Source organism: Pinus tabuliformis, chromosome X (assembly GCF_031772625.1).
Source record: "Pinus tabuliformis cultivar Carrire ecotype Pingquan chromosome X, CPIR1, whole genome shotgun sequence".
Lineage (NCBI taxonomy): Eukaryota > Viridiplantae > Streptophyta > Pinopsida > Pinales > Pinaceae > Pinus > Pinus tabuliformis.
Genome location: NC_142308.1, coordinates 1,268,078,442 through 1,268,102,277, shown reverse-complemented (window position 1 = coordinate 1,268,102,277; position 23,836 = coordinate 1,268,078,442). Strand labels below are relative to the sequence as shown.

The window sequence follows — 23,836 nt, the reverse complement described above, 5'->3', positions numbered from 1 at the left end:
CTTTATATCATGGTCATCTTGGTCTTGTTGGGTTAGAAATACTTTCAGTTCACTTTTCAAACCCATCAAGTTTATGTGAGTGTCCTCTATCTTCTCACTAGATGTGGATGCTTCAGCATAGTTTTCATGAAAAGGAGGTCTTATATCCTTGTCAGGACTTGCCCTTCCAACGTTTTGGTTCTGATTTTTTCTAAAGTTTGGATTTCTGATAGGATTTTTTTGCTGTCCTTCCCATGAGGCTTTTCTTTCAATAGTTCCCATTCTATTTTCAAAGTTGTCCATACCTTTGATGATTGTGTCCAATTTTTTCTCAAAGGCTGAAGGTTCATCTTTAAAAGTAGTTCTTCTCTCAGCTCTTACTCTAATTCGCTTGGGAATCAGATTTGCCTCCACACTAACAGCTACATTTTGCATGTCTGCTAAGGTTTGAGGGGCTCTTTCCGTTAACTGATAAGCCATGTCTGAATCAAATCCATCAGGGAATTTGTATAAGGCAAGATCAGGTGGAGGTCTAAGGTTTTGTGGAATAGCGTTGTAAACATTGTTAAACCTGACACAATAGTCTAAGACAGCTTCTTGAGGGCCTCTTTTGATAGTGTCATACTCGGATAATATGTGCAGAGGGTCCTTCTTCTTCTCCCATCTGTTAAGAAATGTTTGGTAAAGGACCTCTGGGTCAGCTATGGAATTTGCAGCAAGTGCTCTAAACCAAGGCCTTACATCTCCTGTTAAACTTTGGACAAAAATTTTCATTCTTACACTATCATCATCTATTTCATAACTCTCAAAATAGTCCTGCATTTTCTTGGTATGTTGCAGGGTTGTTCCAGAACCAGTACCTTCAAAATATGTGATTTTGGTTTGATAATCCTGAGGCATAGCCCCTGGATTTGCAGGTAACTGTAAAGGTGCATATCTGTTAGCCATATTTACAGGGATAAGTGGAAGGGCTGGAACAGCTGGAAGAGTTGTAATAACAGTGGTGGTAGTGGTAGTATGCGCAGTGAATGGAGGTGTGGAAAAGGTGCTTGGAGAGGTGGATGATGAATAAGGGGAAGTAGGGGTTGAACGAAACAAAACTTTAACAGGGGTTGGAAAACAGCTTGGCTGAACTGTTTCAGGACTAGAATCAGCAAACTCTTCTTGTTTTTTTTTTGCTAAGGTTTCCAGAGATTAAATTGGGATTTTCAAAAACAACTGGTGGATTTGGGTTTGGATTTGACCTAGTGTTATGTGTCTTCTTTTTGGGAGCCAGCTTCTAACTTGTTTTTTTTTTTGGAATTTTCTGAATAAGTTCCCCAGCGGAGTCGCCAATGATGTTATCACTCAGGTTGTCCCTTGGATCCTTAAGGGATACGACCGAGGTAACCATAAACCAATCTTTGGGTTGCAGGTCCTAGCCTACCTGCAGTCAGAGAGGGATCTCTCTTTATGATTTAACTTTGTTTTGGGTTGATTTTAGGCTAGTTATGGTGTACATGGGTTTTGTTTTGATTTTGGTGGGAAGGATGATGTTTTCAAGTAGAATTGGGATGCATAGTGTGAGAAGTTCAAACCATTGGGCATGGAGTCATGGATTAGGGCTTGCTGTTGCGTTTTCTTTGTCACAAGAGGAATATAGAGCAGGATAGCTACACACAGAACAATATCATGCTAGAATAAAGATGGAATGAAGGTCAGAGATGAAAGGCAATTAAGAATCTTTCGTTAGCTAACAGAGAGGGAAGGTGAATGAAAGTTTCTCTAGGAGCAGTCAAGAATTCCTAAATAATAGTCATATGTGAAATAAATAGGGTAAACATGATCATTTAAGTATGCATATTCATAACCATTTCTGAAGAAAACATATAGAAATAACAAGAACTGAGCATAGGGTGCAGTCAAGCAAAACCTAAGCTATTCTTTTTTCTTGCTATTTAGATGGTAACACAATGGTGCATAAACATATGTAAACTGTAAACAGAGGTAGGAAAACACTTATTGAGCCATGTAGTAGCACAGGAATTCCACAGTCACTCTTTGGCCATTAAATAACACAACAGTCAGTTCTTCATCCAAAGCATTCCAGCAGTCTTTGATTACAGAGCTTCTCAAAAATACAGCGCAAGTCCAGAATGAGGATTATCAACCAACCAACCCTTTAAACAATGAATTAGGGTGGTTTATATAGAGAAAAATATCTAAAAATATCTATTACAGCAGACCTTAAACAGGTCTGAGGGAAATGAGTTCTTTAACCTAATCTTGTCCTGAAATTAATGCAAGAAAATATCTTTGAGCTGCGCTGGAGGCAGCTGTATCAAAATGAGTTAATATCTGTCCTTATGGCTCTGTGCTATTCATTTAGCCATAATTGTGCTTTGGGATTTGATCCCCTACTCTTGAGTGGTTTTGATGTGCATTAACTGTGATCTGAGAGCCTTAAATGGCTTCACCGCTTTCTTTGACTTTGCTTGGGGGCCTTTAATGTTCACCTGCTTTGATATTGCCGATCTGATACTCTTTGCCGCTTCACTGATACTCTTTAATTTAATCTGGGCTTTATCTTTCCTCTGATACTCTTTTACAGTTGAATCGGGCCACTTTCTCTCCCTTGATGTGCTTGAAACTGTCAAATCGCCCCTTTTCTGCCCTTTCAAGGCAAAAATAGCTGCTGCAAATGCTTTTCGTGGCCTCTAGAATGCTATCGGCGCTGGCCGATTGAATATGAACATACATGAAGAAATCTTGTTGCATCTCGCGAATTTTTGGGTTTTGCAGGTAGCCGAGCCATGAGAAGCCCTCCATTTTGGTCAATTTTTCTTAGCGATGCACGATTAGCACTAAGCGCTAATCGCGCATCAAAAACTGCCTCAGTTTTTCATTCCGGGCATCCTTTGCTACGATTTTCGCCCTTCGTGCCTTTTTCGGTGATGACGTCAGCGGTGGGTCCCGGTACGGCAGTGACGTGGCAAGGTGACGTGGCAGTACGGCAGGGTGACGTGGCACAGGACACGGTGGCGGGGTAGGGACGGAGGCAGATGCGGTGGCAGTGACACGTAGCAGTGGGGGGTCGACGCAGAGGTGACGTAGCACTGACGTGGTGCTGACGTTAGGGGCGGAGAGACAGAAGGCGGTTTGTGGTCTTATTGGACCACCTTCTGTACGAGAGCGGTAATTGTCAGAGGGGCTCCGATGCAATCGCGTGGAGACACGCGTCTTCTGGTACGGTGGAGAAATCACTAGCCTATCGGAGGCTAACCGTCGAATGTCGAGGCGGCTCCAAAATCGCCGAGAGCCGTTGGATCTGGGCGGGCGGATCGGAGGGCTGACAGAGTGCGAAGCTGGCGGCAGGTTTATGTGCGGGGGCCCGCTATATATTCGATTGATTTATTTATGTGCGGGGGGGTCAAAACTTTAGGTTATATGGGTTCTTGAGGCCTCGGAAGGGGTCTGATAATCTTGAAAAAGGAATTTCACGCTTTGGAGGAGTTCAAAGGCACTTGAGAGGGGTTTTATGTGCTTTGAGAAGGGTTTATGGCCAAAAAGGGGGTTTATACCTTGGGAAAGGTAAAACATGGCCAAAGATGGATTTTATACATTTGGAGGGGAATTTTATGCATAGGAATGAGTCCTAATGCATTTAGAAGATGGTTTGAGAGGCAACTGAGGGTTCTTGCTAAGTTTCAGGGAAACTTAGCAATTCCCAAGTATAGTCATGATTATCTTTCAACCAGAAGGAGGGGATATGTACATAGGGGAGCTATTTAGTGCTTTTTAGTAAGGGGAAGGGGGAATAGATAGGTTTTTTACATAATAATGTTAGAAGTTAATATGAAAATGATAAGAAAGCGCTAAGTTGAGAGATCTTGGGCTATTTTAAAAGGGAAAAATGACTTATAGAGTGAATAAGAGTATTCCTAAGCAAAGAAAACCTTTACTTAGGCCAATGATATGACAAATGATGAAACTTAAGAGATATCAAGCAAATCTTAACCTCTTTGGGGATGTTAGTGAATGATTTGGGGAATAAGAAGAAGGGGGAGTTAGACATGCCTCATAATTGTGATCTGAATAGATATAACACTTGAAAGCATGAGATGGATCACATAGCTTGATTCTGCAACCACAAAACTACTTACCCAGCCTACTTACCTAGCATGTTTTCTTCTTTTTGCATGGGTGCACTTAGACTTGCAGACCCTGATTGTCTTCTTTTCTTTTAACTGCCCTCCTATCTAAAATCAACCCTTATCTCTTCCAAGGGCCCAGATTAAGCAGTTGGGCTCCTTCATTTCTCTACCTAGCTACTGATCTGCCAAGATTAAGCTGTTTGGACAGATATTCATTCTCTATCTTCTAAAACAAGCAATTTAAACCTAGGGAAACCAAGATTAAGCTGTTTGGATTTCCCTTAATTGTAAAACTCTTCAAAAATGGTATGATTATTCAAAATGGAACTTCTTGGAAATATGGAACCTTGCAGCATGAAAAGATGACATCTTTGGCATGTAAAATAGTCAATCATGAAATATGAAACCTATTGCAATAGGAGGCTAACAATACTCATAAAATTTGTTAAATCACAAGACTTGAAGCTACTCTACTGATATGTGGAAGTTAATTCACCATATAAAACAAGAATCATAGACATGCGAAAGGAAACATCACACATGCACAAATATTTATCTAGGGAAAGCAACTGCTTAAAACCCCTTACTATCTATATTGCATTAATCAGAGAATAGAGAAGAAATACAATGTTTTCTCAAGCCTGAGCACACCCTACAAGTGTATAGTCTATCCTCTGCCTGGCTAAATGAACTTGGCCCAACACTTAGCCAATTTCAAACCTTCCCAAGCTCCTATTTCCTTCTGTTGTCCCCTTGGGAAATTTCCCCTATTTTTTTGAGGAATTTCACACCAAGGAATTTTGCAATAGCCTTAGGTCAATCTCTGACTACATGTACCACCTATACACATGGGAATATGATACAACTGATAGTACACTACTATGGAATCTCCATCTCAACTGGGTAACTGGAATTCTCTGCATGCAACAAATATTTTGGGTTGATTAATCAATTAACTAGTTGATCACTGTGTGTGGTTGATGTTCCACTTCCACAACTTTACCTCCACTAGTTCTTCTGATAGTTAGAACTAGTTAAATTGATAATAAATCAAATTAATTGAAATAGATTTCTACAAATTAGAAATCAATCATGTAGAACTGAACTCAAGTGTCTGCAACTCGAATTTACTGATTTAACTGAGTGAAGAGAGCCATGTCACCTTAATTAACTATGTCAAAGTATTCTGCTGAAATAGAAATTTGAATTTTAATCTAGTTTAACCAAGGCAAAGCCAAAACTAGATTTTCTTGTTGCATTTTCAACACTCCATCTCAACAAGAAAGGGATTATCAACCACCCCTATCCTGCACTTTTGGAACTCGAATTTGCCTCTTGATAAAGCCTTTGTCAAAATTTCTACATCTTGTTCCTCTATCAGAATGTACTGCAACAACATAATCCACCTTTGTACACAATGTTGTAGATGGTGATACTAGATATCAATATGCTTGGATCGATCATGAAATATATGATTCTCAGAGAGTTTGATAAAACTTTGATTATCACAGTAAATCATAGTAGGATCCATCATCTAGCCAAATAGCCCAAGAAGAATATTTATCATCCATACTTCCTCACATGTTTCTTGACTTGTAGCCATGTACTCTGCTTCTGTCGAGTTGAGTGCCATAGATCTATGCTTCCTATTGTAACAAGAAATTGTTGCTGACCCAACACTGAAAATTCCTCCTAATGTGCTCTTCTTGTCTGATAGACTCCTTGTCTAATATGCATCTGTGAAGCCTTGCAGCTTCACTCCCTCTGTTTATTTGTACCAAAGACCAAACTAAGTAGTGCCACTGAGATATCTCAACACATGCTTTGTTTCCTTTCGATACAGTTTGGTTGGATTAACCATTCCTTGACTAAGCTGGTTAACTGCATAACACATGTTTGGTCATGTGTTCACCAAATACATAAGTGAACCCACAAGCTACCTATAAATGATAGCCTCCACTACTTCACCTAAAGTAACATCCTCTTTTCTCTAGTTTCCTGCTATGGGAGTTTCCATGGGTTTGCACCTATCCATGCGAAACCTCTGAAGTATCTCATTGTAATACTTTCCTTGGGAGACAAATAGTTCCCCATCTCCTTGCCATACTTCCAATGCAAGTAAGTAGTGCATGAGGCCCATGTCCTTCATCTTGAACTCTCTTACAAGGTCCTCCTTACAAGATCTGATTAACTACTCATCACCAGTAAGAATCAAGTCACCAACATATAACACAATAATCAATAATTTACCTTCAACCATAATGTGATAAAGGTTTGCATCTGCGTGACTTTTGGTTAAGCCCAAACCGGTGAGATAGCTATCGATCTTGGTGTACCAAGCATAGGGTGCTTGCTTGAGTACATACAACACTAGCTTGAGTCTGCACACATACGACTCTATGTCAAAAATCTCAAACCCCTCTAACTACTCAATACACACCTCCTCCTCAATAACTCAATTGAGGAATGTTGTCTTCACATCTATCTGGTGGATCTTCCACCCCATCTACACTGATAGTGCTAGAATTGACTTGATGGTTGAGTACCTTGCTACTGGAGAAAAATTCTCCCCATAGTCAATTACCTCAACTTGAGAGAACCCCTTGGCTACAAATATGGCCTTGTATTTCCCTATGCTTTCATCTGTTGCATGCTTTACCTTGTAAATCCATCTCGAACCAACCATTGATTTGTCTACTGGTCTTGGGACCTCTTCCCTAACACTGTTTCTAACAATGGAATCATATTCCTCTACCATATCATCAAACCACACTGGTCAAAGCCATGTAGCTAGTGTACTGATCCGATCACCTCCTCTGCCTGCGTTGTGATGTGGATGCTCCCACATTCTCTCTAGCATCCTCCAATAATCTATCAATTTCCCTAGTTCACTTCCTTCCTTCTCTGGATGTCTCTGCTTGAGTGGATGTCTCCACTCTCTCCTTCTCTGCTTCTGTTTTCTCCACAAATTCCTGAGGTTCTTCCTTTGGAGCCAAAAGCTCACGATCATGTTGCAAATGAAGCTCCCTCTCAAGAGAACATCTCATTGCCTTTTCCTCATCAAATTTCACATCCCTTCTGACCACTTTCATCCTGAGGGATGGCAAGTAAACACAATAGTTGTGAGGTGTTTCTATGTACCCCACAAATATGCTCAACTCTGTTGTTGACTCTATCTTTTTCCTTGCTTACTTGGAAACATGATAGTAAACTGATGATCCAAATATCTTAAAGTGTGACACATCTGGTTTCTTCCCTGAAAAATCTTCCTCTGGTGTACTCATGCCAATAATCTTGTGAGGACTCTTGTTCTGCAAATAGACTGATGTGTTGCATGCTTCATCCTACAAGTGCAGTGGTAGGCCTTGGTCATGCAACATCACCCTTTCTGCTCCCACAATACTTATGTTATTCCTCTCAGCCACCCCATTCTGTTGTGGGTTATGGTGTTTTCAACTCTTATCGAATGCCTTCCTTTGCATAGAAATTTTTAAACTCATTCGACACGTACTCACCTCCATTATCACTCCTGAGAGCCTTCACTTTCTTGCCAGTTTTTTTCTCAACAAGTGCTTTAAATTCAACAAGTTTGGAGAATGTCTAATCTTTCTTCTACATGAAGAAGACCCAACACTTTTGTGATAAATTATCTACAAATATAACATAATACCTATGCTTGGTAGTGGAGGCTGCTGAAAAAGGTCCACAGACATCAGAATGAATCCTTTCAAGGACTGCATGTGCCTTGTTGTCTCGATCATTAAAGGTGGATTTTGTGTACTTCCCCAATGTACACCCTTTGCATGTATCTCATTTCTCTAGTGCTCCTTTGGGGAGGCCTATAGAAATATGTTGCATGATCTTCAAAGTGCGATGATGCAAATGGCCAAGTCTTCCATGCCATAATTCGTCGATATCTTGGCTCTACACCTTCTCTGATTTTGTGCTCAATGTTGCACAATCTTCCACATCTAATTTGTAGAGGTTCTTCACTCGAACCCCAATCTACTTCACGTGTCCCGTGGTAATGTGTCTAAGGAAATCCTTTCCTTTATTGAATATCACATCGTAGCCACGGTCTTCCAACACAACTATGAAAACTAGATTTTTCTTTAGACCCGATACAAACATCACATCCTTAAGCCTAAGAGGGGAGCCAGACTCCCTCTGAAAAGTATTTGTATGAATAACGGCTACACTATACCTCTCATCATCTCCCATATCGATGTGCATCTGGAGATCCTTCTCCTCCAAGTCAATGAAAAATTCTTTGTTCCTCATCATGTGGAACGAGGCACCATTATCCAAATATCACACATTACCCATCATTGTGCTTGCCATGTATGCAATGAGGGTAAAATTAAGTTCAAATTGTGAAGCCAAGGCTTCACTCGTTGCTCCTCTCGTGATCTTCTTGCTTGCCTTCTTGTGTGGACACTTCATTGCATAATGCTCGAATTCATGATAGTGAAAGCACTTGATTTTGGAAAAGTCTTTCTTCTTGCCCCCTCATCTCGAATCTTTTTTGGATTGGGATTTATTCCATTTCCTTTTCTTTGTCTTTCCAGCCAAGGCACAGTTCTCCTCCTCCTCACCCTTGGATGAGGTCCCGTCTCTGGTTTTCTGCGTTATCTCTTCCTGTACCAAATCAGACCAAAGGCGTTCCCAATTTGGTAGCTTCTCCCTCCCGTTCATTGAATCTTGGTAGTTGTGCTAGCTCTTGGGAAGGCCTAGAAGGGCTAGGCTCACCAAATCATCCTCTGCTACAGTAACACCAACTTGATCAAGTTCATCACAACACTGTGTGAACCTGCTCAGGTACTATGGAATGGTTTCGTTCCACTGCATCTTGATATTTCAAAGCTTTTCCTTGAGTGCCAATTTCCTGTGGTCACTAGTATTTTGGAACAAATCTATGAGTGCTTGCCACATTGCATATAGAGTATCTTTCCCATGGAGATTGGGGACAATATGGTCTTGTACTCCCTCCATTATGATCCTCCTCGCCCTAGCAACACACTTCTTCCAATCTACTAGATTATTAGCATCAATTGTTGTTGCTTTCGGAATATCATTATCAATGAATTCCTTCAACCCATTATTCTCCATTACTGCCTCCATGCGATCCTTCCATGCAACATAATACGAGCTTCCTTCAAGAACATACTCAAGCTTTAGTCCATTGAAAGTCATCTTCTCAGTTCTGAAGAAAAATTGCAACCTAATCTGCAACCTTGAATCTCTTGCAATGACAACTTCGAAATGGCTGCTCTACAGTGATTCCAGCTCTAATACCATGTAGAAATTAATGTGTCGATTCAATATTTCTCATGAAATTTGCTAAATCGCAAGACTTGAAGCTACTCTACTGATCTTTGGAAGTTAATTAACCATCTAAAACAAGAATCATAGACATGCAAAAGGAAACATCATACATGCACAAAGATTTATCTAGGGGAAAGCAACTGCTTAAAACCCCTTACTATCTATATTGCATTAATCAGAGAATAGAGAAGAAATACAATGCTTTCTCAAGCCTGAGCACACCCTACAAGTGTATAGTCTATCCCTCTGTCTGATTAACTGAACTTGGCCCAACACTTAGCCAATTTCAAGCCTTCCCAAGCTCCTATTTCCTTGTGTTGTTCCCTTGGGAAATTGCCCCTATTTTTTAGGAATTTCACACCAAGGAATTGCGCAATAGCCTTAGGTCAATCTTTGACTACATATACCACATGTACACATAGGAATATGATACCACTGATAGTACACTACTATGGAATCTCCATCTCAACTGGGTAACTTGAATTCTCTGCATGCAACAATTATTTTGAGCTGAATGATCAATTAACTAATTGAACATTGAGTTTGGTTGAAATTCCACTTTCACAACTTGGCCTCCACTAGTTCTTCTAATAACTAGAACTAGTTAAATAAACAATAACTCAAATTAACTGAAATAGATTGTTACAAATTAGCAATCAATCATGTAAAACTGAATTCAAGTGTCTCCAACTCATATTCACTGAGTTAACTGAGTGACAAGAGCCATGTCACCTCTCTTAACTACCTCCAAGTATTCTACTGAAATAGCAATTCAAAGTTTAATCTAGTTTGACCAAGGAAAAGTCAAAACTAGATTTCCTTGCTGCATTTTCAACAAAATAATCCATAAATACTTATGAAACATATAAATTAACATACTATAAATAGAGTCATAAATGAATAATCACTAAGATTTGTCATGAATATCTTTATGAATCAGAAAGAGAGAGATAAAAAGAGAGAAATAGATAATGAAGATGACAAAACTTAAAACCTAAAGCAAAAGCTAGAAGGCAAAAGAACCATAGCCAAAACGGGCAAGGAAGATCCCAGTACTTATCACTATCTTGTATAATGTTGTTCGTTTGTTTCTTTATGCAAAGCATGTGACAATAGAATCCCATTCGATATGTAAAGCTAGTAAGAGATGTGGAAGCTGTATTCAATAAGTAATCAACACTGCTGGACCGCAGAAACAAATGAGTAGTAGAAGCTCTCAGCAATGTTGGGTTCTTATCAGACTTCTCTCAGAATCTGCTTTTTGTTATTCTGTTTTCTTTAAGAGGTCCGGTGTGGGCTTGAAATTGTGAAAAGCTGCCCATGGTTCAACCCATTAATGCACTATCCTCTTTAAATCCAAGAAATATTTTGTATCAAATCGGTGGGAATTTCAAAAAAATAAATTCAGCCATGCCGACAAAGACTGTCAATAATGTCCCGGAAGGTATCACAGATGAAGAAAGAATTTTACTGGGAACTCCACACAGTAGAATGCTAGGAGCCACAGAGGAAAGCTGGTGCAAGGCCTTGGGTTGTGGAACTGGAGTCACAATACTCGCCATGCTCTTTTCTGAGAGCATAAATCCATCCGACTTACAGGAGGTGGTTCAGGCAGTTCAAAGAATCCACCCTCGCCTTCGTTCTCAGCTCGTTTGGATTCATGAAAAGCCTGCATTCCATGTGCCTCCACATCCCTATGTACATTTCCAGGTTGTGGACGATGTAAGGACTTCTGAGATTCTGTTGAAGATGGCAAGCCCTAATAGAAGTAGCTCATCAAGCAAAAGCTCCAGTTCTGATGAGATTAGCATTGAGAATGACGGTTGTAGTTGTGATATAGATTCTCAAGACGAAGGGTTGAGGGATTGGCAATACCTCGTGGAGTATGAATTGAATACCAATGAATGGTCTCATCAATCTGATTTTAGGATTCCAAAGGATATGTTCATTGCTAGATTTTACAATCTTCCTCGTGGGTATTCTCTAGCTATACTGAGGTTGCATACTTCAATCTGTGATAGGGCCTCTGCATCTACAATTCTGACACAAATGTTGCAGGTGTTCTATGAGAAGAAATATGGGCACCCCCCTCCCCAAAATGCATCCAATTCTCAAACAGAGAAGAATGGCTATTATGATGGAAAAACGAATTGTATACCTATAGAGGATGCAATTCCTAGAGGCAAGGCCAACAAGTCCATCTGGTCTCATGGGGTTGATTTACTGGGGTACTCTTTAGGGTCCAGGAGGCATGCAAATCTACCATTTGAAGATCCTAATACTCCTCGCCATTCGCAAATCGTTCGTCTGCGTTTGAGCTCAGATAGGACAAATGAGCTTCAGAATGTAAGTTGGCAATCTGTATAGATAAATAGTTCTATGGCATTGCTGTAAGTAAATAGCTGATAATGTGTGCTGTTTGATTCCAGTAGTATCAGAAAGAGGATTAGCCCCATAATTAATGACAAGAAATTGTGTCCTAACTGTGGATAGGAAGTCCATAAGGTCTATTATCTTGTTAATAGAGGTTAAAAATCTACTAGGTCTCACATGTATGCAGTGTTAATGACATCAATTGGCACTGTAGGTTTTATAATTTATTCTCTATGTTATGTCTTTGTAAGTTAATGATATGCAAGTCTAGAATTTCATGTATACATCAATTTTAATGTTGGTGGACTGCCATCACAGGTCTGCAAGATACAAGGTACAACAATGTGTGGAACTTTGACAGCAGCTGGGCTTAAAGCCACTGCCACTCTCAAGCATCTTGGTAATCACTCAGAGTATTATCCTGTCATAACTCTGATTGACTGCAGAAGCCTTGTTGGCAGCAGCCTATCTGATCATATTGTTGGTAAGGATCGCCAATTCCATATTTGCATCAACGCATTGTTTTGAATCATTGTTTTTTCTTTTTCTTTCCCACAACACGCCTAAGCCGGCCCATCTGAAGCGGCTTCACGGCCAGTCCATCCAACAATCATGGTCTGACATTGATGGATTCAAAGAGAATTGAACCTGCACCTCATGACAAAGGGCCAAGCCGACCCATCTGAAGCGGGGCCAAGCCGACCCATCTGAAGCGGCTTCACTCCCAGTCCATCCACGCCTAGGCCATCCAACTATCATGACCTGACATTGATCGAGTCAAAAAGAATTGAACCCGCACCTCATGACAAAGGGCCAATGGCTTGGCGAGGGTTTCAGCCTACTGGCTACCATTAAGGCTTTGTTTTGAATCTCTGTTGCTTCTTCATATCTTTTTCTGACTTACACAGTATGCTTTTGTAATTCGATTGCAGCTCTTGGTTTCTATAGGCCTAATTTATTTTGTAGCTTGGGTTCTTATACTCCGTAAATTGGGGTTTTTTCTGGTGAGCGTTCATGTTGTTCATGATATATTTCTTACTTTTGGAAAAACTGGACAGATATAATTATGGGAAAGTAATTATTTCTTAGATATAGGTGTGTTCTTCCGGTTGCAAACAATTTTAATATACCTCAATTCTCTTACCCTTTATTGGTATCAATCAACTTTCTTTTGATTATTTCAGTATGTGTATTTATGTTTGCTTCCCCTGATCCTTATTTTGGTTGCTGGTGGATGTGAAGGTTACTACTATTCTGCTATTGTAAATACCCACCATATCAATGAAGCAGTGAACTTTTGGGATCTGGCCAGACGATGCTCAAATGCAGTTGATACTTCTATAAAGAATCGAAAACATTTCATAGACATGAGCGATGTCAACTTCCTTATGTGCCAAGCAATTCAACATCCTTCCTTAACCCCATCATCTTCTCTTCGCACTGCACTCCTTGTTGTATGTGAGGGACCCATGGTAGATGACATGGGAGAATTGAAAAAGGCAATAGGTTTAGAGGACTATATGGGATGCTCTTCTGTTCATGGAGTAGGACCTTCTCTTGCGGTGTTTGACACAATCAGAAATGGAGCTTTGGATTGTGCATGTGTATATCCTGCACCCTTACATTCCAGAAAACAAATTCAGCTGTTAATTGACTGTATGAAGAGTATCCTTATTGGTTCTACAAAGCAATGAGAGAATATTATGTCAAGTGCAAACCTTATTAAATTGATAGATTCTTGACTTTGCAAAGGGGACAAAGGATGTTTTTAGAAAAAATCCAGTCCTCAAACGAAGGGAAATATCTTTGTATGTAACCATTGTTTACACTTGAGCATTGCCATTCAAATATACCATCTGTGAAACAGTGATCTTATCGAGGAAACTGCAAGTGTTGTTTATATTCTCTGCATCTTTTTGAGATGAGAACTCATGTTCAAACTATTTAAAATAAAATAGGTATAGGTGCAGCTAAAGTCGAAAGTTTATTAACATAATCTTAACTTTAAGATCATTTCTTGGCCAAACGAATATTTCACTGTTTATTTTACAGACATATACCTATATATCTATTTTTATTCAAATAGATAGTAACCTTTAAAGAGTTTAAAGAGAAATCTTAAGAACTTATTCAACCAACACAAGACAACAAACAAATTTTTTCAGAATTGAGAACACCTACTACATGCAAGCTATAGAAAGCACCTAATGTACCCAAGGAAAATAATAATAAATAGGTTTATTCTCTCCCTAAGATATAATAATGTTGTATGTATAAGAGGTATAATATACACAATACATACTCTATATTACTTTTAGGCATTGTTATGAAGGATTGCCTGTTTATTTTTGTGGTCAATATTGCAGTCAAATGGCTGTGGAATTTCTTGATATTGTTATTTATAGGGTAATTGATATTGTTATTTATATGGTAATGGATTTGATTTATAATTTGAAGTATTGCTAGAAGTGTCGTTGGTTGAATAGGTTATTTGGATTTTAATAATATACAAAAGAAAGTTGAAGTTGCACTTTTTATATTTACAATGATGTGTTGAAAAAATTGTTGTTATTGATGTGAAAAAGTTGATTATATATATAAATATCCAAGTATATTAAAAAGAGAGTTTTTGTCAAAAGATAAGAAAAAGGAAGTGAAATGGTGATTTGAAATTCATAGATGGTGGTTTTAAGCCCATGGTTCAAGAAACCCACGGTAATTTCCCATGGTATTTTCCCATCATATTTGGAAACTAAAAATAAAATGGTGATTATTTTTTAATTAATTAAAAACTGATTTTTAAAGTGAATGTGTTTAATTTGGAATTTTAAATATGACTTTTTTTAGGTGAAATTTTATTTTCTAATATGTTTCATACTGAAATTTTGAGACAGACAATATTTCTCATTTCTATGATCATAATTTTAGACATTGGTTCATTTTACATTTTAGGATATGCCCTATGGAAGTGACGATTCCTAAATGTTTTTGAAATTAGTTTCAAACAAGTTAGTTTAGCATATTTGTGAACATGTTTTTTGAGACATTTCAAATTGTGAAATTTTGAGATCTAGGAGATATCTCTAGGTAAATGTGGTAAAACATTTAGACAATTATTCATTATACTTTATGAAATATGCCTTGTCGAAGTTAGAGTTCTTAAATGGTCTTGAAATGGATTTCAAAGGGATCAGTTTGACATTTTCTCTATAACATTTTCTAGGGTACATGTGATCGATATTTTAGACTTTGGTTTGTTATACTTTTGAATATATGCTTTGAGAAAGTTAGGGTTCTTGAATGCTCCTCAAATGAGTCTCAAACAACTAAGTTCCGTTTTTTTACTATAACTTATCTTTTGATGCATTGTGAAAGTTAGGGTTCTTGAATGCTCCTGAAATGAGTCTCAAAGAACTAAGTTCCATGTTTTTACTATAACTTATCTTTTGATGTGTTTCAAACTGTGAAAATTTACTATAACTTATCTTTTGATAGGTTGTGAAAGTTAGGGTTCTTGAATGTTCCTGAAATGAATTCAAACAGCTAAGTTCCGTGTTTTGACTATAACTTATGTTTTGATGCGTTTCAAACTCTGAAATTTTCAGAGATTTGTGGAGACATATAGCATTACACTTTAGACTTTGGTTCCTTATACTTTCAAAGATATGCCCAATGGAAATTAGAGTTTATAAATGGTCCTGAAATCATTTTCAAATAAGTGAACTTGGAATTTTTGTTGTAATTTCTTTCATGGGACTATTAAGACTATGAAATTTTTAGACATCTAAGGAGAGATACAGAAGTGCCTTGAGTAAAAATTTCATACTCAGATTTACAAAATTAGATATGTGGCATGTTGTACAAGTTTTTTCTTGGAGACAAAAAAAACTAGTTTTTTGAGAGTTATAAATTTCATTTGGAAATTCAAATTTTGGTCAAACTTGGTGAAGGTAGAAATAGTGAGTAGACCTAGTGAAGAAAGAAGCAATAAGCATACTCGGTGAAGGCATAATTAGTAAACATACTTGGTGAAGGCAAAGGCATCGAACAAACCTAGTGAAGGAAAAAGTAGCAAACAAACTCACTGAAGGTAAATTATGTGAATGTTATCATCTTTTGAAGTTGTACACACTAAAGATTGTAATTGAGGGTTGTTGCTCAAACAAAGAGATTGGTCGTTGGTGCTCGATGTGGATTGGTGTATTCGGTAGGTTGGTGTTTATGAATATTTGTAGCAGTGGGGATTGGGATCTCCAGTAGATTGGTGCTTATAAATATTTATAATAGTAGGGATTGATGTCTCTAATAGGTTGGTGCCTATGAAAATTTTCTAAGGTGAGGATTGGTGTCTCTAATATATAGGTGTCTACAAAAATATGTAAGAATAGGTTGGTGCCTACAAATATTTGTAAGGGTAGGTTGGTGCCTATAAAGAATTATAAAAAGAAATTTTGTGAATTTTTCCTAAAAGGATTTCTATGTAAATCTTGTGCTCCTTGTTCATTATCTTATAAGGATTGAACCTCTCCCACTGCCCAGCCTACCCCCGACATATAAGTGTGTGCTCAACACAATGTAATTCTCTATAAATATGAAATGGATTAATAAATATTAGATAGTAATATCAAGAAAATGTAATTCTCTATGAATATTAAATGGATTAATAAATATTACTTAGTAATCCTAATCCCTTTTATATGGGAAAATTCATTAGGCATTTTTTATCATTTCAAAGGTGATACTTAGGGTAAATTGGATTGTTTAAGACTCAAAGCTGATTCAAGAATATACTCATTAAGAACTCAACATGTCAATTGCAAGAATTGATCCTAGATTAGAAGGACAACACTCATCTCAACCACTATGCTTAATTGACATAATAACCTTGTCCTCCAATTAACAAGCATACATATATATTCAATTCCTAAATTAATCACATTATTAAATAACAAGAAAACTCAAAATTTCCTATTTATAAGAATTTCTCAATTAACTTCAATAAAGTCTTAATTTAAAAAACCTACTAATCTTAAAATGTTATTTAATAGCTACAAAAGAATTCATATATTTTTAACTAGTTAAATGATGTACTATAAATTCAAGGTCAATTTAAGGTTTTTTAATTGTTTTCTTCTGAACAAGAAAATACTTACAATTTGCAATATACAACATCTTTTGTAAATGTACAAATAAAACTTGGGTTTGAACAATAATATCATCTTTTGTAAATAAAATCTAGTCAATTGAAATAACTCTTTGGTGGACGGACTTCCATCCTTGCAAAATGTTTCTTGGTCCTAGGTCATTAACTCATTTTTATAAATGACACAACATATCATAACTATTTGGATATATATTGAAAAGTATAAAGTTTACACACACACAATTAAATTTCTTGTAATTAGAAATAATAATTGTTATCTTTCCCATCAAAATTTTATTCCTATAAATAACATTTTAAGATCATATATATATATATATAACAAATTATTATATTGTATTTTCCATTTGATTAAATTTTTTATCTATAATATACTATTTTAATAAATCATGAAAAATAAAATATATATTTTATATAAAAAATTTAAAATATATATTTATAAATATTTTTATTTTTATTTTTAAAAATAAAATAATTTTCCTGTAAATATATTGTAATTTATTATCAAAAAAAAAAGACAAAAAATGAATCTGGACCACTGTATATAGAGTCACAGCATCCTCAAACTTTTTAAATTTCTTTTACTTTTAAATAAAAGTTTGCACCCTTAAAAGTCACATCCAGAGGGACACCTATTGCACTCGTTTTGGCATTAGGATGACACACAAATGCTGTAGGGAATGTACCCTGCCTTGGATTTGAGTCATCAGCTCACCTTGACTAGTCAATTTGTTTGTTTACAAGGCGTATCTCAATTGATGACAAACAATTCTCAGACCCCATCCGCAACAATATACTTTTTTGCACAAAATTGCAAGGTTTTTAAGAAAGATACCGTTCTTACAAGTCGGGTCAACAATTATTGCGATCTCTATTCACTGGCATCTGAAATTCGTTCATAATGGATGAGATCAAAATAAAATTAAATGTGTTTCTAAATATGGGATTGCTTGGAGTGGTTTTTTTTTAACATCAAATTATTTATGAAAAAAGGTCGTTATTTGAATGTTGTAGGTAGTATAGGGAGGTATACGAGGATTGGTAAAGTTGGAGGAAAAAATGGACAATATTCACTGCAAGCTAAACATTTTAGCTAGGAGATTAGCCAAAATCTCCTTTTTCTCAAATTAGGGTAGTGATCATTCAACCTAAATACCAACTTGGAGATTTTGCCCAATAGTTGTTATGAGTAACTAGTTTTTTGCTTGTAGTCTTTTTGGTCTTCTCATGTCAATGTATGTGAAGATTTGGAGCAACCAGCGTACTTTTATAAGTTTCTATTTACAAGATGCTCTAGTTAGTAACCTCAAGATTTTGAGCTTATGTCATTGTTTTGATTCCCCTTCCTAGAGACAAGTAGCAAAAAAAAAATGGTTTATATAATCCTCATTTGACTTAATGCAAAATGCCTAATTTAAAAATAAATAATAAAATTGAATATGTAAGGTGATATTATTTTTAAAACCTTGAAAACTATTTGTTAAATTGAAAAAAAATCAATCCATTTAAGATGGATTTTTTCACTTCAAATTATGTAAATAAAACAAGTAAATGTAATAGTAATTCTATATGCAATGACTTCTATAATTTGAGTGATCATATCATATCTTTGTTGATTCTTCTTAATCTCAAATTTAATAGTTTTATGGTTTTTTTTTTGTTTTTTATATCATATCTATGTTGATTTTTCTTAATCTCATATTTAATATTTCCATGGTTTTTTGTTTGTTTGTTTCTTAAGTGTTGATTTTTGATATTTTTGGATTTACAAGTATGCAACATCCTTTTCTTGACATAAGACTTTTTTTTAGTGACCACTGACATATCTTCAACTATAAATGAATTTACAGATGTCTTTTTGTCATCTTGATTTCAATTTTTAAATGTTTTTTCTTTAATAAAACTTCATTAATAGCTACATTTTCATCTTTAACTTATGGGTTTTAATATTTTTTTATTTGAAGTTTTAGCTTTTAAAAGCTTTTTTGTTAAATGTGTTTTGTTCACTTTTAAATTTATATTTTTACATCTTATTTATTTATACTTTATAAGCAAGATTAGAACATAATCTTTTAAATAACTATATTTGCTCTTTATCAAATATGATTTTTTGAAATTTTGATGGTATTTTATTTCTCTTATAATTCTTAGTCATATTAAATTGCAACATTTTGATAAATGAATATGATATACACTTTATTTTAAAGATTTTTAAATCTTTTTTTATTTTTGGTAAATAAGATTGTAATATAATAATTATTTCTGGTATTTATCAAATAAATTTTTGTCAAAATTTTATTGATATTTTTTATTTTCCCATAATTCCTAATTATATTAAAAAAATTTAAATTATTTTCAAAATTTTTAATTTTAATTTTTTTTTTCTTTTAATTAAGTAATTTTGATTTATGAAATAATTTACTCTTATTTATATATATAAAATTTAAATTTACAATCTTTTAAGAAAAAACAAACTCACTTTATTTATCTATCTAAAATGAACTACAACATAAATATCTATATAAAATTTAATTTATATATATATATATAAATATAAATAAAGTGAGTTTGTTTTTTCTTAAAAGGTTGTAAATTTAAATTATATATATATATATATATATATCCGGAAAATGAGAGCACGGTGGGCATAGAGACCAAAACCTTACCCACTGGATGTGGGGACTTGAACTGATTTTGAGGTTTACTGTTGTCAGATCTATCTTTTGATATTTCAAGAACACTTGGCTACTGGTATTGCAAATGTTCAAATTGTTCTGACAATGACTTTTAACTTAATCTTTAATCCTTTGCCGCTGAAAAATTTATTCTTTTGGTGATTTCATTTTGGACTAAATGGCCACAAGCTGGCCGGTGGAATTGGCCACAGGTTAGCAGGGACTCAGAATTAGAATCCGATCTGATATCACCTTAGTGAATCTTGACTTCAAAGAATCATTCAGAAAAGAGTTACTTGCAGTATAGAATGTAAATATAATGATTGCATTTAAAAAAATAAAAAAATTAATCCAGATTTATTTTAGAGTTCGAATTATTAATATATAAATTTATTATTATTTAATTAAAAAATATTATACATTAATTTCTTATTTTTTATTTTTATCTCTTAATACTTAATAAATTCTCCATTAATATGAAAATAGATTATAGCTTCGTGTGTATATACATAGAATTTAATTCAATTTTAGCGATAGAAATGTAGATAAGGGGTTTTAGAGTTATTGTTCTCATGCCCTCTTAATTATTGATAGACTAGCCCTTGGTTTTGGCCCTCTATCTATTGATGGTAACGTCCAATGGGTGGACTATTTAGAGGATTCTCTATTAGAAGATCAAATATTTGTCAGCCAATAAAACATGTGATGTCAGTCACTCAGCTCGGATGGTTGCCACGGGTTTGGTTTGGGTATTCTCTTCATTCCACACAAGATTCAGGTCATTCCCATTCATGTGCTTTTGACAAAGCCTTCCTTGGCTAGGTGTCATCTCATGACATATCTACTCAGAGTTTCCACTCATGCCTCATCATGAGACACTAATGTGGAAAATTTCCTTTCAAACTGCCAACCCTTGGATGGTGATATGTCATTACAATTCGATTCTATAGTTTTTTCACATGCTGGCTAGGATGATGGTTTCATTGGATCTAGTTTAGGGCTAGAGGAGCTTTGTGGTCATGTTCACATGACTGTCAATATGCATAGGTGTCTGTAAGCAAAAGAAATCTATTCGATCTAGGGGGAGTAATATTTCTTTCATTGTTAGTAAGGACATTCAGATCTCCCAAGTTGGTGTTTTTTTTCACAAAACTCTCGTTGGGAAGTTTTTGGGATGGCGAATCAACATGGTACATCTTGGTTCTTGGAATCAACAGTTTTGGGTGCTTATTTTGGGTTACGACCCTGTCTGTCACTACTTATCAAGGGGGTGGCTTGGGTTCATTTTATGGTATGAGGAAGATACAAAAATACTATTGTTACAATAGTGGTTCCTAAACCATAGTTTGTTGGGTTTGAAGCCCTGCCATCCTCTTTTTGACATAAGTTCTATCTAGGATACTAGCATGCCTATATGGGTTAAATTGCTCGATCTTCCACTAGAGCTATGGAATGATAATGGTTTTAAGGTTATTTGGGATTCCATCATGTCATATATTATGGGAGATTTTGAGTGAATGGAGAATCATAGTCATATCATGGCACAAAACTCAGTTGATATAAACACTAATTAGGGATTATATGAATCCCTCCAAATTATAAATGGTAATCATTCTTATTCTTAGAATTTGGATTACCTGCATATCCCTTTTCTTTGTTATAAATGCCACACGGTGGGATGTGTTGGTAAACTACCCTTTTCCTTACTCTCCTTGTCATCAAGGGGTGAAAATTATTCACGAAGATCATATTCATCTAGAAATTAGGGAGCGTCACAAGGATGCTATTGGCTCACATGATATTGGTGGCTTTTCTAGGATTGATCTAGGTAGGTCAAGAGCTCATCCTCTTGATATCGAACATGTGAGTGCGTCATGGTAGTATGAAGTTGATAACAATCCCCCAGTGGTCTTTGTCCCTTATTTCAACCAGGGTATTATTATTGGTGATTTTCTAGTGGCTTTGGCTCTAAATGTGTCAGGGGGAGAGAAAGTAAAGGACAAGAAGAATGATATAATTGGGTACAAATGTGAATTTAAATAACACTTTTCCTTATTTTTTGACGTTTTTGTTTTTTAGGTATATGTCGGCATTTTCATAGCTAGCAATCATTTATCTCTAATTGTTTTTTAGATAGAAACGTATAGTATTACACGCATTTCATACTATTTTTTCATTATTTTTCTATTAGTATTAGTTATCCCAACACTTATTAACCATAAAACCCTAATTCCAAAATGTGTTTCCCATTTTCGTGTTTTCACCCATTTGAGGACTTAGAGATTCCATCTTCTCAATGGGTCTTGCTAGAAAGCATATGGGATATTTTTGTGAGCATTGTAGTGGTTCCAAGTACAAGTATTATTTTCCACTAATTATATTCCTCCTATTCCTTTTCATGGTATTGACACTCTCCCCTTTTCTTCTATTTATTTTCCCTTTTTTTGTCAGGTGGACACATCATTTAGTGTTTCTTCGACTACTTCTAGAGTCCTATTGGTTACTTCTGATATCACCTCCTTTGTGGCACCTTCTATCACAGTGCCTTGTCTGTCTAAATCTTCTATGTTGAGTGGGAGAGACCCATATTTTCTTCATCCTTATTCAAATCCTTCTATTTCAAGGTTTTGGGTTAGATAATCCCCTGAATAGGGGTCACACTAAGGTTGGATACAAACCAATGATTCATAAAGCTCAGGAGATGGATTCAAAAGAGATTAATCAGGGAAAAATGCCTCCTATCTGCGGTTCTTAGAGTGAATAAACCCCATCGAGAGTTTTCTAATGAAAATTATGTCCATGAATATTAGAGGGTTAGAAGGGAGATCCAATGTTTTATCTCTCAATTGTAGGATATGAACTCACACTCTTGATATGATTCTACTATAAGAAATGATGGGTGTGCTAACCCTATTATTAAGATGAGTAAATATCTCAAGGGTTGGAATTTTGTGATGTAGGATTTTGTTGGGGCCTTGAAGAGTAATATCATTTGATATTAAGACTCACTAACTTTGTCTAATTCTTTTGTAGTTACATTTGGGTTGGTTCTCGATGTGCACAGTCATGAATTTGATATGGATTTTTAATTAATTTATACTTATGTTCCTTATGAAGATAAGGATAATTTCTAGAATTACATATGCTCCCTTGATTTTCTATAGGTGGGAAATATTATTATGGGGGCTAACCTTAGTCTCTCAATAAGCCAATCAAAGATCTAGGATCTCCATGCACTAGTGGACCAACTCCCAAATTTGTATATCAATCATTTTGAGGATGTTGGTTGGTTGATTTAGTGTCGATTGATCTAACTCCCACTTGGACCAATAACAGGCTCATGGATTCCACTATTTCCAAATGAATAGATTGGTTCTTAGCACACCAAGGACTTCTTATATTGATCTATATAAATCATTGATTGTAAAGGTTTGGATTTTTTTTATCATTTTGTTATCTGCTTGGAGATCAACAAAGGGGGTTTGAATATTTGTATTCCCTTTAAATATAATCCTTAATGGTGGGGGAGGGGGTGTGGGGGAGGACAGGGAGATTTTGGAACTTGGTTCTGAAGAATTGGGTCCCTTTCAAACTACATTCTAATGTTCTCCCTTGTGCACAAGTTGCTCATAATTAAAACCTTGAAAAAAATGATGGAAATGTGGGATACAAATAAAAGGGTACAAAAGATGGCACAAATTAAGAAAATAGAAGAAGAGTTGGAAGCTTTTGACTTTAAGAATGGTTTATCTAATGAAAGGATGACACATCTTCATCTCCTTGAGAAGAAGATAATGAAATTCCTCTTAGATGAGGAAAGGGAGTGGAGACTAAAAAATCAATCTTTTTCGTTGGAGGCGGAAGATCAAAACACAAAATTCTTTCTCAATTTTTCAAATCATAGGAGGATCTATAATACCATTTGGTATTTGACTAATAAGTTTGGGAATAAGGTCAAGGGTTTCATGGATCTAAAATCATTACTATTAGGATCAAACCCTTCTTGCAAGGTTGATTGCATAGGAACAATAATTTTGGGTTTCTCGGGGATAGATTAAGTGAGGAGGCTATTGGATATACTCAAGAATGGCTTCATTATATGAAAAATACTAGTACGGTTTTCATTTTGAAACAAGAGCTGTCAAAAGCTTATGACAAAGTTTCTTTAACTTTCTTAAAATCATTGTTAC

At 35.8% G+C, this 23,836-nt stretch overlaps 1 protein-coding gene across 1 annotated transcript; it reads left to right on the top strand.

Annotated features, from left to right (window-relative positions):
* The first annotated feature begins 10,534 nt into the window (after positions 1–10,534).
* On the top strand, positions 10,535–13,660 carry LOC149144610 (uncharacterized). The gene is made up of 3 exons (XM_089449821.1): positions 10,535–11,783; positions 12,129–12,294; positions 13,053–13,660. Exons 1-3 carry the CDS (start codon positions 10,758–10,760, stop codon positions 13,502–13,504), a joined length of 1,644 nt encoding a protein of 547 aa, XP_089305947.1. The 5' UTR covers positions 10,535–10,757; the 3' UTR covers positions 13,505–13,660.
* Positions 13,661–23,836: the final 10,176 nt, after the last annotated feature.